We start from the raw sequence: 19351 nt of genomic DNA, 5'->3' as shown, positions 1-19351 counted from the left end.
TACATGTACTGTGCTGCGCTGCCACTGTGGTGCAGTTAGAGCTACTGTCCACGAGAGGGAGACGCTGCCCAGCACTCCTGGGGCTGCTGCTTCACCTTCCAGAAAGGCAGTTCTCATCAACTCAAAGTTAAGGGAAACAGTGCAGTGAAAATGGACCTGGACCAGAACATATTAATGCAGAAAAACACAGTTTGGAAAAACAAGAACCTTCCTGTTATGCATGATTCCGAGTACTGTATATTCTTGCTACTTTGAGAGTGAAAAATCTGTATTTCTCCAGGACATAATGGAAAGAAATGTTTATTGCTGCGAAGATGTGGACATTAGAAACAGTGGGAAACAAGAGCAGGGCCGTCTACGAGCAGAAGTGGATTCATTTCATCAGCTGGTGGCTGGTTGTTTTTCCTGCATCGAAGAGCACACCTGTCGCTTCAGCCACATCTTTCGTGTTCTTCTCGCTCCAGCAGCCCCTGGAAGTAGAGGAAGTGGGCGTTGCAGCGCACCGGGCTCTTGTTGGGACAGGACTGGACCTGCTCCGGCTTCAGGGAGGCAAAGGGGTTCGCTCCGCTTCCTCTGATGTGGACCTCCAGCTCGGTCAAGATCTGGAGCGAGTAGTTCAGCTCCTGCTCACTGGTTGAGGAGAGAGAGAGACAGACACACACACACACACACACACACACACACACACACACACACACACACTACATCAGTGTGTAAGTAGTGCAGATGTGAACTTACTTTCACATCTAACCTCACTGTTGGTAGTTTGGTATCGTGGGCCGCTGGTATCATAATGGTTACAGCTGCTCCCTTCAGAGACAAAGGTTGCAGGTTCGAAACCCACCTCCAGCTGTAATACCCCTAAGCTAATGCACTTAGCCTAAATTGCTCCAGTAAAATTTCCTGACTGTAAAAATGGGTAAATAATTGCAATTAGCTCAACATTGTAAGTTGCTTTGAGAGGAGTCAAACAAATACATTTTTGTATCTGCTACCACATGAAAAATAACTGTAATCATCGATTTGGCAGGTCAGCTGAGGTCACTCACTTGAACATGGTGAAGACTGAGGGGATGTTGTAGTCGCGGAGGAGCAGCAGGGTGGGGAGCCAGCCCTCCCCAAGACCTTGGGTGGCATGAAACCCTGCAGGGGGAAAGTGAAGATATCATGAGAAATGTTCTCACATAAAATGAGGGGGGGGGGGGAGAGAAAAAAAAAAGGCACCCAGGTGATCACCAAGCTTTATTCACAAATGCAAATGAAAAAAGCTGCACTCTCACCCTGTAGCTTCCTAAGCCATTAATTTCAATTTATATACATGCTCTGCATTCCAAAACAGTGGTGTCCGCAACATCCTTTCTACGTCCTCCCGAAACTGTACTTGGGAAACAATGAAAGGTACCCAAGCTTCCCAATCCCCGCTGGGACATAATCTTGTTGGGAACAAATACACTATGAACACAATAAATACACCATCTGAGTTGAGATACTGCACCGATAGGAGCAAATACACCATGCAGACTGAGTGCTCTCATGTATAACCACCTAAACACAGTAATTCCGTACTCTTTAAAGCTTAAAGTACGACACACTGACAAACACACACAGTATCTGTTTCAGAGAATAGAAAGTAAAAGCAAAAAAACAATCCGATATTAGAGATTCGATTGACACAAGGTAGAAAGTAAGGAGTGAATGTGCTACTGAATCAAGCAGTGCTCTAATCCCAGGCTTTGGTCATAACAGGGTTAAGTGTAGCTTCACATACAAAATTCCAACTGATAGTGCAGAGTCATGGAGTCGGAGTCAAATGACCTCACCCTGCTAATCTGTATCTCTAATTTGCTGTTGTGAAGGAGTCAGGTGCCGATCTTCAGCCCTGTCATGTGGACCCCTGGGTATGAGGTACTCTCAGTATATTTAGCTGTATCACACCAGCTGGAGATGGACAAGCCTTCTGGAAAAGGCAGTAAAATTGCATTTTTACTGGGCAACAGTGTAGGCCTGATGGGCACTGTGAGAAAAGCCAGCCTGTTCAAAACTGGAAACCCTTCCAAACTGGTAGTTGCGGGGGGTACTTCACTTTCAGGAAGACTTGTGGTACTTGACATTTGGTGTTTTTAGGAAAGCAGCTGTAGAATAATCAGCCAGCATCCTCGGTGCAGTGTGCTAATTTACTTCATCTCTTCCTAAATTACTCGCCTCGAAAGCAATTTGCAAGGTTAGGTTTGTGTACTAACCTACTTACAATGATTTACCCAAATATACAGCTGGGCAATTCAGGGTAAATGCCCTGAGCAAGGGTACTCCAGCAGGAGGTGGGATTCAAACCTGGATTTTGAACTTGGTTTCGACTGTAAGGAGATGGCTCTGCCCACAATCTGCTGCCTCGAAATTTGGAATTTGATGAAGCACAGACATTTAAAGCCTTGGGGAGAAAGTAATACATCCCAGGTACCTCTGGGGACAACTGAATAGGGGAGCCCTGAAGACAGGTCCACAGTTGTGTCCTGCACACAACATAACCCAACTCTAAAGTGTTTACACCCTCTTAACAGCTTCCATCTTTCATTAGTGCTGGGGGCGTGAGGGTGGGATGAAGGTAAAGAGGCGCATGCAGAACCAGGTGGAATAAAGGGGGTTTACTGGTGAATGCGCTGAGCCCAGGGGATCAACACCACATTGCCCCAGTTGCTGTCACGAATCAAGCGGACAGCCGGTAAAAGTCTGGCACGGGTGCACATTCCTGTTGCAGTGAGCCGCACACCCAAGAGAGTCACAGAATTTGCGACACGGTGGATGGGAGAAAGTGGTCAAGGCACTCATTCCTGAAACCCCAGCAGTGCAACCCATGCTGTGTACTCCGTGTAGAAATCAATACGCTCCGTGTAATACAAATCCAGCTGTTAGTGGATATGATTTCAGAAGAATTATTATGACAATTAAATTTGTAAGGGACTTATAGCGCATTTAATTTAATTTCCTTTTTTATGGTCAGGAGGGAATATTAAAAAGATTGGATATTAATGTACAGAGCCAACTGTTTTATTAGACAGAAGTTTAAATTACAGATGGTAAAGTGTGGTGTGGGGCAATGTTTTTACCTGGATGGAATCCCACCACTAAATCAGGCTTGGCTGCTTCCTGCTTCTCCACCAGATCCTCCCAGAATTGATGGTAAAGGCCCTTGTAGGCGCTGATGTAGACTTTCCCTCGGGGTCCAAAGGCCGTAAGAGGGGGTCTCATAATGGGTCCATCTACCACCTCTGGTCCCACCATAACCACCTCCAGGCCCTGGTGGCCAGGGAACATGCGGCTCAGTTCATCCAGGTCAGTGAGACGTGCCCCCATGGTCTCATTGTGGGAAGCTCCTGCAAGGTGAATGGTGAGGGGCCGGGAATACGGGTCGAGACCAAACAAGCGCAGACCCAGGCCCAGCGTGAGGGGCCTGGACAAGAACTCGGTCGTCACCCGCCATACCGACTCCCGTAAGTCGCCGTCCTCTGGCCGAGGCCGACAAGCGTCGGTCCACAAATCCTTCATGTGGGACCCAGACAAGATGGTATCGAGACGGGGATCCAGGTCACCCTGCATGGAGAGCCAGTCCTCCCAGCTCTTCACGTCGGCCGCAGGCCGTGACCACTGCTCCGTGGGAAAAGGAAGGTCTCCTGTTGTGAGAGTGACAGAAAGACAAGGACAAATTGAACAATGCAGTGTTTGGATTACACAAAGCCAGTTGACTTATTGTATAGTGCACTCGTTATTTGTGAGGTTTTGGCTTTTGATGTGATGTGCATGTTTTTGGAAAATTTGTCTCCCACAGTAAGAACTGTATTTCTTTAGAATGTGTTCAAAGAAAAAAGAAAATAAAACCATTTGGTCATTCAGATCCTAATTTCAAAGTAAACTCATAAGAATCTCCCTGTTGTACCAACACGTTTTGCTGCAACGCCTTACGTTGGACTCATACTCATTCAAAGCAGCCTTAGATATATAATACAATAACGTTTTACTGCTGCTACTACAAAACTTAGCATCAAATGCTTCAGCGGACAACGGGTAGCTGGTAGCGTGGGGGTTAGAGCTGCTGCCTTGGAATGAAAGGTTGCAGGTTTGAATCCCACCTCCAACCGTAGCACCCTTGAGCAAGGTACTTACTGATTTATATAGCTGGGTAATTTTACTAGAGCAATTTTAGGGTAAGTAATTGTAAGTTGCTTTGGAGAAAAGTGCCAGCTAAATGTGTAAATGTAGTGTGAAATGAGAGAACACCGGTAAGGCGACACTTGAGTCCACCATGCTCTGTCACTAGCAAAACTTCACTGGCTCCAACATCCAAGTACTTTGTAGATTGCTGGCTTGGATGTTTGCAGAGAATGAGTGCTGACAATGTGCTGCCCCCCTCACTAGGGTGCTGATCTCTCGATAAGCCTGGCCTATTGGCTTCTTGATTTACACCAATTTTGACATTGATCTGGTTATACGGCTTCTTCCCCTCAGTAAAATTCTTTCTGCGGTCAGCGATAATGTATGCGACCCATATAGAGTCGAATTACCCAGTTTTGCAAACTGGCAAATCATTTTAAGTAGCTTAGCATGTAAACCAAACACTAATTCATTCTGACAGAGGCATCAGCTAAATAAAGGGCAATAAATGTCCATGAAGACTGAAACAGAGTACATTACTCTGAAATCAATAAATATCCTTCGGTTACACAATGCAACAAAATTTTTCAAAATTCTCACGTCATTTTTTCACCGATTACGATTAGTTAAAGTTGACTGGTTACAAAATCTAGTTCTTCTAGAGTGTCAGTTTTAGTTTGTTACTTTACCGCCACTGGAAGTTTCTAGAAAGTACCAAAGCATTTTAGAAAGCATCAGATCCTAAGAGGTACTGGAATATTCGGTGTTCACGACCCGGTGCCGAAATTCGCCAAAAATTTGCCAATTTCAAGAATGTGGAATATTTCTCCTAAAACGGACATATAGTACAAACACCAAAAGTATGTTTCATCTAACAGAACTGAATGGAAAACGTAACAAAATCAACACAGGAAAATTTCTGCTACGTTGCATCAATGCATTGTATTCCACAGGTGCTTTGAAACAAATGTCGCTGGTCAGCGTCCTTATTTCTGACATTTCCGTACCTGTGAACAGCAACCACTCGACCAGCCTGTCAATGGCTACAAGGCGGAGCTGCTTACAGAACTTCTTGTGCTTTGGCCAGTCTTCCTTCTGGCACTCCTTACCGCAGTAATATACATTGAGGCACCTGGAAGAGATAAACATCCATGATGATTCTTATGAGGAGGAAAAATACCCCATGGAAGGAAGACAGAGGAGATACGAGGGGCTCCGGAGAAGATGGGAGCAGAAAACCAGCTGTTCCCCATCCTGGCCCTGACCCTTGTATGTCCGTGCTGCGCATCCCCTGTTGAGTGTCTCCTACATAGCAGCAGTGTACCGCAGCAAGTGTGGCATCGCAGCGTTGGAAATAACAGCAAACTTTACTGTGGGTATGGTATTTTATGAAGGACAACATTCTTTATCATTTATATGAGCTATAAGAGGTGAAATCATCAGATCGAGTGACAGTTCTATCCTTTCACACACCCTAAAAACGCACCAGGTGGGGGTGAGTATTTGGGTAACCTTTGCCAGGCAAAGAGGTCACAGCCCAGTCAGAGGACTGATGGAGACAGCAGGGCGTCTGTTCACCGCGGCTGTAACGTCTGCCCTTCCTTTGGCATTTCTGGCTGCTAAGAGATCATCTGAGCTGCAATTTATGGCCTCACCGGGAGCTCTTGGCAGCCACTGGGGACTGGGAGCTCAACCCACAGGGGAGCAAAGGATGGGAAACGGAGAGACCCAGACACCCAACACCAGCCAGAAGGTCACTAACCCTGCCTCCATAACTGGCCCCGGCAAAACCCGCCACTTACTTTGGGAAATAAGAGATCCAATGTTATTTACAAATGCATTTCTTTGCTGAAAAGGAACAAAAACAAAGTGAAACTTGGAAGTATAAATAAGAAAAGTAAAAAACATGATGCGGTTTGGAAGATGGAAACAAAGTTGGCTGGTAACGCATCTGCAGTCGACCTTTTCACCAGCCACTCCGTTCCCAGGAGATTCACGCTCTTAACGCGCGCGATATCTCCAGCCTGTCCGGTCTGTCAAAGCTGTGAAGTTACGGTGCATCTGTGAAGCCTGAAGAGGAAGGCGAGGCGGAGGAGACGGCCAAAGCCTGGAAGCGAGGATGTCGAATGTGAGAGAATAAGGAATAATATAATAGACAAGGCAGTGACAGCACAGGGCCAGAGGAGAAGTGCAGAATGGGTGGTGCTGCTCATTAAAGCCGCACCAGTATTGCTCCCCTGGCTTAGAGTTCTCCAACGGTGAATAAACAACAGCAGAGTAGGCAGTGTGATGTGTATGGTTCATTTTACTCTCCCATAGACATTTGTGGATCTACAAACTGTTCTTCGAATGGCAGAAAGACTGATGAACTGTTTGTGTAGATCAATGATGTATTACTATAAATTAAGGGTGTACCTTAAGGGGCCATCTGTCAGAACCTTGTGAACGGTTTTACTCTCTCTTAATGGTATAGGTGGCAGTTGAGGAGCAGCAAGCGAGATTCAAGTTAGCAATTTGCTGAGAACTTTGGGTGAATCCCATTAAAAAGCAAAAACATGACACTGATATGTGAGACATTAGACCTTCCACTAGATTACCGCGTCCAGCAGGAATGCACGAAATATCCATTTTCTCCCCACGACCCGATAGCTTTGGATCTGATTTACATGGACAGGAAATTAAGAAATTTTAAATTAAAATTTTGGAGAAAGCACTATAATTTCTCCGTGGTGTTTCGTTTTAATGTTTTAATATTATAGAAAAAGTTAAATGGGGGCATCAGTTAGAAAAGTGGTATGAGCAAGGTTTTTTTATTTTACAATGGGCAGCTGATAGCATCAAGGGTGGAGATGCCGCCTTTGGATATGATGGTTGCCGGTTCGACTCTCACTGACCGCTGTAGAACCCTTGAGCAAGGTATTTAACCTAAATTCCTACAGTAAAATTACCCAGATGAATAAAAGGGAAAATACTTGTAGGTAGCTTAACACTGTAGATCTTGCTTTGAAGGAAAGCGTCAACTAAATGAGTGTGTATATCAAATAGATACAGAACCCCTCCCCCCAAGGTAGAAGATAGACCTGAAATTCAGCTTGCTTACTGTCAGTGGGCAACATTTTTCCATCAAGCTTTAGGAACAATGACACACACATCTATTTGAGCAGCTTGGCTTAGGTGAAAGCCAAACATGAAAGCTGTAGGGATTGGATGAGTACCATACAGGTGGTAAACTACAGTCACTGCTTTCAGTAAGTCTGGGGATAAACTGAGGTCCTACTCACTCGTTCAAACAGAGCAAGTTATGTAGCAGAGCGAATTAAACACACTTTTCCATTGTGTGTGTCATCTGGGCGAAAAGGTGAAGGGAACCTTTTCTGAAATACAGCTATATATTTACATTTATTCATCCTGGCTGATGCTTTTCTCCAAAGCAACTTGGAATGTTAATCTTAGTTATTTACCCATTTATACAGCCAGGTAAGTTTACTGGAGCCATTTAGAGCAAGTACCTCGCTCAAGGGTACTACAGCTGGAGATAAGATTCAAACCTGCAACCTTTGGGCCCAAAGGCAGCAGCACTAACCACATATATATATATTTAATTATATATTTATACTTTTCAGTTATTTATGCTACATGTCATCAGAAATGAACATCTAGGCATCCTTTGCTGGTTTCATAACAAAACTCAGATTAAAACATTTAAAGCATTGCATTTGTCAGTCAATAATACCTGTCGCAATGTACTTTGCACGATTACATTATTATTTACTCTACATCAGTATGATTTACTTTACTCATATTACTCACTGTATGGTACTCATTCATGTCTTATTTTCACTCTTTATAATTTTTTCTTGTAGGGGAAACTGCAGGTTGGGCAGACTGACTGCAGTGGGTAACATCTGGCAATTCTACAGATTTGCAACAGACCAGCTTTTTAAGCTTATTTGTGCCTCATCATTGAAAAGTCCTAAGAACCCAGAATTGCCTGAAAAGATCCATTTCAACACTCCCAAATAATCAACAGGCATCAGTGAAGTTCTTGTCTATGTGGATGGCAGTAACAGCCCAGTCAGAGAGCAAAACCCTGCGGCTAAGGTCCTACAAGCTCCTCAATCTCAACAACCTTCGCCCCCACTTACTTTGCACAGCGTTTGAGTGTCTGCCCTTCTGAGAGATGACATGGGAGCTTTCTGCAGCTCACACAGAACATGAAGGTCTCCTCCATGTTCCGGAACATCTCCTTGTAGGAGTGGAAGGCAAGGCCCTTCCTCTTCCCTTCCAGAGCATCTCTGATGAGAGAGAGAGAGAGAGACGTAGCTTACCAGGGAATCGCTGATTCTAGTGGAACCAACATCTACAGATAGCTGTAGAAGGTAATGAGAATCATGGGACCTACAGCATCAGGAAGGAAAACTTATGGAGGAACAGGACTGAAATTGCTTCCCATTTGTAAACTGGAGTTTTGCTTCCTGCAGGAGCACAACTCACCTGTAGTCGGAGTAGTCTTTCATTTTAAGTTTGTCAAGGATGACTTTGGACAGACCGGGGACATTGGAATCCAGCGAGTAGAAGCCCAGCCGGTCCATGTAAACACCATCTGGCCCAGGGGTGAAGGATTCTGGGAGTGCTGGGTTTGGGGCTGCCATTCTGAGCAGCTGGAATTGGACGCTGAAAGTGAACCAGCCTTTCCTGGATCATAACTGCTTCTGGGCTACATTTAGGTTAACTCACCATCTTCTCCCACAACTATAGGCTACTGTATATGTGAATCTTTCATCACATTCCTCAAACTTTAAATCCATTTGTAGAATCTTCATCACATCTTCTATAGACTAAAATATTTTCATATCACATGCTGCAGGTTATCTAGCTGGCTGTCTTTCTTTGCTCTACTGGTGGACATGGCCACAGTAGTCCCACATGTATAAATGCAGTAGGGTAAATAGCCAGAGTGAAAGACTGATCACTTACCGTGGTTTACTGCAGCTGAGAAAACACTACTGGACTCTCTGTGCTATCCCCATGTAGGGAAGCACATGGAGCACTATAGAGAATCTCAGGAAGGAGTACAAAGTGTGACACAGAGAAATGTGCAGACTGCTCTGACTGGATACACTGTCACCCCAGAATAGACTCACAAAGGACAGCATTTGTCCTCGTTGACAAAGTCTCCTACAAACCTAACTTATTCTCTTGCTCCTAAATGCATTAACATGTCTTCTAGACTCGGATGGTTTGCAAGAACAACACGCACTGTATGCTGTTGTAGAACAGTGCAAAAACTGGAAGATGTTGCCACAAAACACCTCCAAGAGGTGATATTACGTAGATAAAGTATAAACAAAAAGCTAATTTCTCTTATTACTGACCAAAGGTACTTTGGAAGCTGCTGCGAAGGTCCGAATTTAGATTTATGGCATTCTTGCATTCTAACAAAAACACCATTCTTCAGTATTCCCAACCTGCTCCTCTTGTAAGTTAACATTTGAAAATGCATAATAAATTCACACTGTCACCTTAATATTTTATATACTGTTGCTATGCAACTCAAAGCTGAGGTTTGGTTCCGTTTGTTCGGAATCTGCAAAACCGGCTCATTTGTGCCTTCAGCAGAAAGCATATGCTATTACTAAACTTGAATCTTAAGCCACATAAATATAAACACAGCTTTGATAACCTGAGTATTGTTCGGAAGGGGAAGTTCACGTCACAGCTTATATAAAAGACTAAATGTTTTTTCCCCCAATCCTTTCAGTGACAGCACAGCCTAGTGATAACAGTGAATATATAGTATCAGAAAAATCTGAAAACTAAATTTTGCTTTGCCGTGTTCTCAGAAGAATTCCAGACAGTACAAGCCTACCTTTGATATTTTCTTGACAGGAATGTTCCAGATGAGATGTCTGAGCTCTCGGTGTTTCTGGCTTTCTCCCTGTGGCAGACTGGGACTGGGGTTAGTGATTGACAGTTACCCCCAGGATGGTTCTCTAATACATCCAGACAAGGAGCCAAGAGGAAACCTCTTTCAAATCCCCCATGAGCACTAAATTTACATAAACACCTCCCTCTCAAAGCCCCCTGGGCAGCTGCGGTGGGACAACTTTTTAGGTAATGCAATAGCAGTTGGGATATTTACACTTGTGTGTGGATCATGGCTGCTGCACCCTTCGTATCGCAGATGCAGGGGCAGTTAGGGGCACCAATCTGAGACACTGACCTCTAGTGCCCACTGGTGGACAATATCTACTAAAGTCTACTGAAAGAATAGAGAATTTTAAATTACACACAGGTCTGGATCACACAACAGCAGGCCTTTTCGGAGTGTTGCTTTTCACTCAACCTCGCTGCTTTACTTGGGTAGTTAAGACAGTGGCAGTTACACAGTGAATCACATCCTGTTGTAAAGCAGGCAGTCAGTAAATATTTATTCTCCAAAACCTGAAGAGCTCTAATCCTTGACGTTCAATATTGGACATTATTTATAAAGGCATATAAAGCAGGTACAGCACAGTAGAACATAAAAAAAAAAAAAAAAAAAAAAAAAAAAAAGTACTCAAAAGAAACACACACACAGAACATGAGTTTTTCATAAAAAAACAAGTTTATTTGGTCCTTTAGAACCTGAGTTTGCAAACTAACCATACATACATATTTTATACATTTACATAATTTTCTTCTAAAATTGATAAAACACTCCTTTTATCACATTCCTGCCCAACAGTGTTGTATGTTTTTAGAATTCCATTTGTTTCATTATATGCTTGGTTTTCTATACAGAATAAATCTATTCACAGCTTGGCAAGACTAAAGTCCGTCTGATGTGTAAAGACGGGAAGGGGGGCTGGTGGCAGTGGTCAGCGAACCACAGTTACCACCCCACTTGACAGAGTACCACTGCCCAGCACTGCACCCAGATCAGTCTCCAGACATGACTTTGTCCCCACAGGGCTGAAGTGATACGCAACAAGGGGAGATAAAAGGCAACAGAGAACAATGTCAATAATCCATAAACACTTTGTCCAATCGCAGCGCTCACCTCAGCCTGAAACTTTCACACATGGCTCTCGTTTTGACTCCGAGTGTTACGCAGGAGAAATTAGATTGAGCATTTTTAGCATTAAAACACAACCTTTAATGGTCCATTTCATCAATAAAAGGTCAGGCATCGACCCTAAAACTCAGATACACTGTGAAAACATTTATGATAAGCCCCAGAAACCCACATCAGAATCCTTGTGCTTTCCACTGTTATTTCCTCTGCATAAATAAAAAAGAAACAAGGGAAAAAACACAAAATGGTACTCAATGAAAAATTACACACACACAAAAAGTAAACAAGGAGATGCTGTACATTAATCAAATTATTCATTCAAGTTTCTAGATACTCCAATTGTTCACTAGTAAATTTGATTCACTTGAATCCCATAAATTTGATACTACCCTTTTTCAGTCAGTTTTCAAGTTTGTCTCAAGATCTTCGGATTGATTACAGTTTGTAAGAGTCATTTCCACTCTTTCTCACACTTACAAACCCAGCATGCGCAGATGCTGCTGTCAGGCTAACAACGACCCACACGTTTTTCTGTGACCACTGCTATGTTACCCGTAGTTTGTGACAGTGCACACCCTGCTGGAAAACCACCAGCTTGTGATCACAGTGGTTTACAATGGTTCGCTATGCTCTGCAAAGACAGTGCTGCACTGTTTGGGCATCAGAGGCTAAATCAGGTACCAAGTATCTCCAAAAATTCTACAGCTATGACACTGTCTATATTGAACACACTGTATTCATTCCTCACTGCAGTTTCCACATGTAAAAACTCCCATAATTCCCTGACACTATTTTTAGCCCTTTTTTCTTGGACTTGTGACAGGTGCTGAAAGACACTAAAACCATGAATTAAACTTGCAGTCTGCCGGTTGATAACAAAACAGCACTCAATTAGTGGGTGTGATTTTGCAATAACAACAAAAACAACTAAGCCTATATCTAACCATGCAGTTTGCAAAGAGGGACAGTAATACACATTGAGAAAGGGGAGGAAATGGAAGAGAAGCAATTGTCACTTCATTGCCTCCTTGGACTCCAAATAAAGCAAGCAAGCATAATTATCTCTGGTTGTGTCAAAGCGTTTGTGCAATGATGCATGAACAGTGCACAAGAGACTGCTGGACTGCTCAACCCTGTTGGCCAGCACCACAGTGTCTGGCAACTGCTGGAATGAGAGATCAAGGAAGGCAAGTTCTGCAAGTTTATGGCTATAGGGGGTATTACACAGAAGGGAAAAACATATACACACAGTACTAAGAATCATTAAGTACTCATATCTATGTTTTCTGAGCACTGGACTACTAATGGATGAGGACACATTTAGGAGACACCAAAGTACACAAATCAACTGTATGGCTTTGAGTGTAAAGTAAAATTTAATGGGATAAAAACCTGAAATTAAATATAGCAAGTTAGTTTTAATGGGACCATTTGTCACTGCAAATAACATTTAGTTCAAGTGAATCCTGAGACTAAGTGTAAAATACGGTGTAGCTGCATTTCAGAAACCATCTCCTCTGCTTTGTGTTCCCTACTCCTTTTTACACCTCACGCAAAGCTCCAATTTACAACCTAGCGGGAACTGAGCAAGCATTGTCTGGGAAGACACCGGTCTCCAGGTAAGACAGAGGAGGTTACTGTACATAGCACAAACATGGAGACAGAGAGAAACAGTTTAGTGAGGACACAGAGACCAGGGTGCAAGGGCTGGTAACTGTGTGTCATACCACACCATACCCAAAGCCCATGTAGAGAAGAGAGACAGTACTAAGACGTAGCAAAGTGACACCAGGGATTCCAGCAGAGCAATGACATGAGGGCACTCCATGAACCTGAGGAGAGATTCCCTTTTAAGGGAATATTGGATGACAAAAAAGAAAAAAAAAACCCAGAAACAACAATTTCAACAGAATTTAAATTGAAAGTCACTAATTCGTTACCATACCAGTTTGATTTGCAAAGTGAAGTATGGTGGGGTACCAAGGAACGCTTTAGGAGACACTTCCTGCCCTCTGATTAACAGGGGCTTCAGACAGACTCCCCCAACGAAGGCATTACTCCAGTGCTGTGCTGATGCTGTGTCCATGCCGGCCCAGTATGGGTGTGGGGGAGAGGGAGGGAGGGAAGGATTGGCTCAATGGAACAGACTGGCTCAGTAGTTTCGGCACAATCATTCCTACTTTGATTTCCAGTGGGACAGGTTGGGGAGGGGAGATGGAGAAGGCCCTTCCACAACACAACACGTGGGCTCCTCCCGATTTGTGACCTCCAGCGGCAGGGCAGAGACAAGGTGTGCATTCTTTTCTCTGCAAGTCTTTGTGGGCACCTGTGTGCATTCCTCACCCTCCTTGGGGTACAAAACTTACACACATCAGTGCCTTGTCTGGCAAATACAGCACATAGGAAAGTGCAACAAGAACCAAAAATATATTTGGCAGGACAAAACCTTTGTCTTTCAGTACAATAAAGAGGAAGAACGTGTTTTTCTCCACCTGCCTCAAAGGGAAAGGGGGACCAGCAGATTTGTCCTACCACAAGGGGTAAGCCATGGTCATAGTGGGCGGGGCCGATGCAGCCCATCTGTGTCTGGGGTGAGCTGGGGGCTGTGAGTGGCCTTGGTGGGTGTCCAGTCCCCCAGAGAAGCCTGTGCAGCCTTGCGGTGTGCCAGTCTGTGAGTGATGGAGAAGCCAGCGTTGCCCTCCAGCTGGGACAGGACCACCAGCACCTGCCTGTAGGTGCAGGTCAATCAATTATAAGTGACATGTATGTCAGCATACTATATGGCCAAAAAAAAAAAAAAAGTCAACCACCTAGAGAACACAGAGAGAAACTAGCAATATTTTTTTCCTGCTAATTTGACATTTATTCTAATTAGCAAACTGAATTTCTTCATCCATAGTATATCTGAATGGAGTCTCAAATTCAGAGTCAGTTATAACTGCATGTCCAATGCAAGGCTGCAGTGCTCTCATGGAATAAAGGAGTACATTTAATGGAGCATGTGATGTAAATCATTTGTTTGAAGGCAGAACAAACTGGGGGGTAAATTTCATAAAGAACACAATCAGCCAACACTTTACTTGCAGATTAACATGGGGCAGCAGGTGGCATAGTTGTTAGTCCTCATCTTGCGCTTAAAGGATCTGTATTTGAACCCTGCTTGGCTGTAGTACTCTTGATCAAAGTACTTACCTAAATCGATATAAATTGCCAAGCCACATAAACAGGTGAAGTGCTGCAAGTACCTTAATGTACAAACCTAAAACTATAATCTACTTTGGCGAAAAGTGTTAGCTAAAATAATGTTATTCCACCAATATTTACAGATTTCCTCAAAAGACGTGCACAAATAATATTCAGTTTTATCAACAAGAGAACCCTTTAACGCTCTCCAGGCAGATGCTGCAAGCTATCATCAGCCGGTACAGATTTTTCCTACTGCTGGTATTAATTTGACCTTGAGAGGGTTAATGGAAAATGCATTATTGGCCATTAATTTTTTAAGACATTAATTTGTATTGATCAGTTCAGTCTTTGGCTGCTCGATTATCAGTGTCTTTATAGTAACCATGGCTGCCATGACAATTATGTCCAATTTTGTCAATCACTGTCTGCACTTGAAGAAATCACTGTCTATCAAACTAGAAAGAAATGACATTCAGTAGGTAACGGTAGATACTCTATATTAATGAACAGTGAAACAATGACAATACTTTTCATTAACGGATGAAAAAATTGTCATTGTCATTATGAATATTCGATCACCAGGTGTCCTCTGTATACGTTTTACTTTATCTACCATAGAATCAAAAATAAACACAATGAAGATCTGCAATAAAATGAACCTCAACAGAAATAACTCAGTAGAATAAACTGTATGTATTCATTTATTCACTTAGCAGATGCTTTTGTCCAAAGCGACTTACAACAGATACTATGTAATGTGTGTGTGTGTGTGTGTTACTAGCCCACACCCCTTATTCACCAAGATGACTTACACTACTAGATACACTACTTACAAGGGGTTACTCATCCATGCATCAGTAAAACACACACACACACACACACACACACACACACACACACACACACACACTATGGGGGAACCTGAACAGCCTGTCTTTGGACTGTGGGAGGAAACCGGAGCACCCAGAGGAAACCCATGCAGACATGGGGAGAACATGCAAACTCCACACAGACTGATCAAACCCATGTTCTCTTGCACCACCCAGGCACTGTGAGACAGCAGCGCTACTTGCTGTGCCACTGTGCCGCCCCAAGGTGTAAACCCCCTGGCTTTCTTTGTTGAAGAAAGAGTAAAAGTAAAATGGGCATCTGCACTTTCACTGTGGTGAATCAGCAAGGTCAATCACCACCTTAGGTCAGAGTTAGCCAGATGGACTTTACTGCCGAAACAGCTGTAGCACACAGACACGCTTATTTGTTTAGCTGACACTTTTCTCCAAAACGATAACTCGGTAAATAAAAGTGCTTTTCACAACAGGCAAATAGTTTCAGATACAGACGTGACTGACTGTCTTCATAGTCTGTCCAATATCACACTTTTTGCCAGCACACATTACATGAGTACCTGGGTACAGAACTTAGTTTGATAGGAAATATAAAGATGATAGTCATAGATGGTGTGATTTAAATTTCTGGAGCTGTAAGGAGATCAGGAGAGAAGTGGGTCCGAACGGTGAATTTTGAGTTACTTCCCAAGTATTGAAAGAGATTCAGCAGTACTGAGGGAGAGTGAAAGCTCATTCTGTCACATCAAAGCCAAAACCCTGAACCTATGGACTTCTGATTTTGGACCTCCAAGGGGTCAAAAGTGGAGAAGAGTAGCACTTCTGCTCAAGTACAGGGACTGATTTGGTCCTGAAGGTATCTGGGAGAACCTCCTTTGACCTTGTTGTCGTATGTAACCAGCATCTGACACAGGCAGCTTCAGGAAGCCAGTGGAGAAAGACTATGAGAGGAGACTTATGGGAACACTGGCATGTAGAGCACAACTAGTAAAGCATTGTGGATCAGCTGGAGAGACTTCATGGCACAGAGAGGAGGGAGCTGCACTAGTCCAGGGAACATATCACCACGCTCTGGACCAAGAGCTATATAATGTGTGTTATGAGATACGGGCAGTTCTTGCTAATGTTATATATCAGGGATTAACCTTTTATAATATTATTCCCCAAATAAATCAGTGAGCCAATCAAGACGTTTTCTGGGAGGCACCTTATACAACCCTTGTGCCCCCTTTGCTCCTTCTCTCGGGGGACACAAACCCAGATTAATATTATCACAATTATACAGAAGGTATACCCCCTGCAGGATCAGGGTATGGCTTCAGTGCACTTGGAATGGCACAGACTTGAATCGATTGGTACTTCCAGGCTCTTGAACGATAGAGGATGAAATGAGTAAACTGTCCAGCTTGATAGAGTTCTCGGCAGTGCTGACTGATTCCAAGCTGTCCTAGACAGGAAAAAAGGATCTGATGGTTGACAATGTCAAAAGCTGAAGAGAGGTCAAGGAGAATGAGGAAAGCTTTTGACGCTGCAAGAAGTGCAGTATTGCCGGAATGGTTGATGTTGAATCCAAACTGCTATCCATTGGTTACAACAGGCATATTCACACATTTTTGAAAGCAAAAAGAGAGACTGGCCTGCAAATGTGGTTTGGGGTTTCTTTAGCAGTGGTGAAATGTCAGCTGTTTTAAATGTTGATGGAAAGCAACAAGAGTAGATTGTGGAATTAAAAATGGCAGAAATAAAAGGAATGTGTTATGGGGAAGTGTCTGGTGTGGACCTGTCAGCAATGGAATCGACTTTATAGACAAAAAAAGGGAAAACCGTCAGTCGTAAGGATGAAGGAAGACAGAAGAGAAGGGAATAAAAAGGGGGGGGGGGAAGTTGGTCTTGGCTGCATAGTGTAGTTTAGTATAGAAGAAATTAACCATAGCTAAGAAAATAGAGCAAAAGGACCTCAGGAACTCCTTACATTACTATGGGCTGGAGGCAGGAAGTGCTCATCTGGAACTCTCATAATAGAGACAGTCAAGAGAGGAGGAGGATAGTGTTGAAAGGAAGACATCGGTGGCTTTATCTATGGACACATGAGAATTTCGCAGTGGATGGGAGTGACGTTATGATGGAAAGAAAGGAGGAAGGCATTTTTAGTTATGAGTCAGAGGTGGGGGGGCTTAGGCTGGGATGAAGTCAACTTTACAGCAGACTGCTCTTTCCGAAGGACCACGGAAAAATTAAAGCAAGGTGGTGGACGTATAACAGATATACCAGGTAAGTTAGGAAGTCTGATGGTGGTGACAATGCTAAGCCTGATTACAAAAGACAAGTTTAGTTTGAAAGCAATTTTTCTGTTACACACAGTTCTTTCTCACTCACTTTTGTTAACCACTTGTCCTGATCAAGATTGTGGTTGTTCCCTAATCACTGGGAACAAGGCTTTAGGGGAGGGAACACCCTAGACTGGAGACTAGTCCATTGCAGGGTAGCCACACACGCACAGTTTCACTCAATCACATGCCACAGTCAATTAAGTGTCGCAACAAGTTCACAACAAATTTGGAGACTGGAAGACTGACATATTCAGGATACATTTTGTACCAGTTTACAATGCCACCGTGAAACTGGATCCCCAAAAACTAAGCCAGAAGTACAGCAAATCACTTTACGCTGGGAACACTTAGAGCAGGAAAGCTCACCGGTGCAGGGGTGGGACACTGTCAATGGTCTTCAGGCTGCCGCGTGTAGACACAACATTGAAGCTGTCAGTGCAGTCACATGATACGTGCAAGTAGTACTTGGGATGCCGGTTCTCCACCACTACAATGAGTCCCGCCCAGCCGTGTGTCAGATAGTAGCAAGTCATGCCCTCCCGGCCCTGTGGGTGTCGGCAAGGAAGAGGAGAAATGAAACCCAGAGTTCTCAGTGGGAAGAACCTCAAAAGAGAGTGCTTGACTTTGCCATTCCTTGCCCCTCACCTCATGCCTCTCGCCTTTGTTCTCTGTCAGCAGGATGATGGCATCTGCCATGGTGGTGGCTGTGGCCTCCACTTGCTCCACCATTACCTGGCGAGAGCTGTAGATTGCCAGCACGTAACCTGGGAAGTCCTGACTGGGGCGGCTGCTGCTTGTGGGGCTAGATACTGCATTCAAAGACGGAAGCATGAGCATTACACCCCTGACTGTTTAATTGCCCTCCGCTGCTTAATTATTGACTTTAATTACACATTCCCTTTTGTGATAAACCACCACCAACAGCGAATTAACAATTGATATAATTTTCAAGCTAATCACAATATAAAGAGCACTTGCTATATCAGTGTATTGTCGAGATATTTCTCATTATGTAAAATACATAAGCATCCTCCATTGTGAATTGTGCCTGCTTCTCAGCCCCAAGCTCTTCAAGCCCTTATCTCTGCTACTAGCATGTGCGAGAGGCAATTCGTGACATGAATGGCAGGGTGTGGGTGTATGCGATTTTGTGCATTTGTTCTCACCAGGGGTGGGAGGCCCTCCGGACACATTCATCTGCCAGTGGTTGAAAGCGCAGCAGACCACGGCATACTCCCCCGGCTCCAGCATGACATCACAGCCCACAAACTTCTTGACCGCGCGCTTGCTGTGGGCTAGCAGGCGGCCTAGAGTCAACTTGTTTCCACTGCCGAATGACGCACGGAAAACCATGATGCACAGGTCCAGCAGGTGGCTGTCCGCAGTATCAGAGCGGCTGTGAGACAGAGGGATGTGGGGAGAGGGTTGCCTATTGTCACACATGCACACTATAGCAAAAATTGTTACAGTTGCTAAGAACCAGGACCTGAATTTGGACCTGTGACTGATTATTGGCTGCTTCTTCACATTCCAGTAGGGTGCTGTGGTACAACTGAGTAAATGCACGTCACCTAAATTGATTTAGTAAATATCCAGCTGTCCCACAGAAACTGAGTCTCTCTAGAAAAACAAACCAACAAAATCACATGTAAATAAATTATATACTCCTAACTAACCAATTTCAATATCCCCTTGTCTCGAGCAGGGTCGTGATGAGCTGGCGCCTATCCCGGAGACAATGGGCACAAGGCTGAAGGGGTGGGGAGGGCGCACCCTGGCTAGGACAC

General features: G+C 43.9%; 2 protein-coding genes across 2 annotated transcripts in view; both read right to left on the bottom strand.

Moving 5' to 3' along the window:
- Positions 1-83: 83 nt before the first annotated feature.
- mss51 (MSS51 mitochondrial translational activator) lies at positions 84-10155 on the bottom strand. The gene is made up of 7 exons (XM_018734916.2): positions 10016-10155; positions 8641-8807; positions 8292-8441; positions 5154-5278; positions 3105-3668; positions 1050-1143; positions 84-630 (listed from the first exon to the last, which is right to left on the bottom strand). The coding sequence occupies exons 2-7, from the start codon at positions 8796-8798 to the stop codon at positions 432-434; spliced, it is 1290 nt and encodes a 429-aa protein (XP_018590432.2). The 5' UTR covers positions 8799-8807; positions 10016-10155; the 3' UTR covers positions 84-431.
- A 598-nt stretch (positions 10156-10753) lies between these two features.
- The window catches only part of capn15 (calpain 15), a 48360-nt gene continuing 39762 nt past the window's right edge, over positions 10754-19351 (bottom strand). Inside the window, exons 9-12 of the mRNA XM_018735010.2 lie at positions 18731-18960; positions 18210-18373; positions 17931-18109; positions 10754-13932 (exon numbers count right to left, since the gene is read on the bottom strand). Coding sequence (XP_018590526.1) covers positions 13755-13932; positions 17931-18109; positions 18210-18373; positions 18731-18960 — 751 coding nt within the window. The 3' untranslated portion in view covers positions 10754-13754. The remainder of the gene's footprint in view (positions 13933-17930; positions 18110-18209; positions 18374-18730; positions 18961-19351) is intronic.

The sequence above is a fragment of the Scleropages formosus genome, chromosome 20 (genome assembly GCF_900964775.1).
Source record: "Scleropages formosus chromosome 20, fSclFor1.1, whole genome shotgun sequence".
In the NCBI taxonomy this organism is placed as follows: domain Eukaryota; kingdom Metazoa; phylum Chordata; class Actinopteri; order Osteoglossiformes; family Osteoglossidae; genus Scleropages; species Scleropages formosus.
This window is presented reverse-complemented; position numbering and strand designations above follow the sequence as displayed.

Excerpts from the sequence above, each read along its gene's own strand:
- mss51 (XM_018734916.2), bottom strand. The coding sequence starts at position 8,798 with ATGGCAGCCCCAAACCCAGCACTCCCAGAATCCTTCACCCCTGGGCCA. Across the intron at positions 5,279-8,291 it reads ACACTCAAACGCTGTGCAAA|GTGCCTCAATGTATATTACT; the intron begins GTAAGTGGGGGC and ends TATCTCTTCCAG. Across the intron at positions 3,669-5,153 it reads CGAGTGGTTGCTGTTCACAG|GAGACCTTCCTTTTCCCACG; the intron begins GTACGGAAATGT and ends CTCTCACAACAG.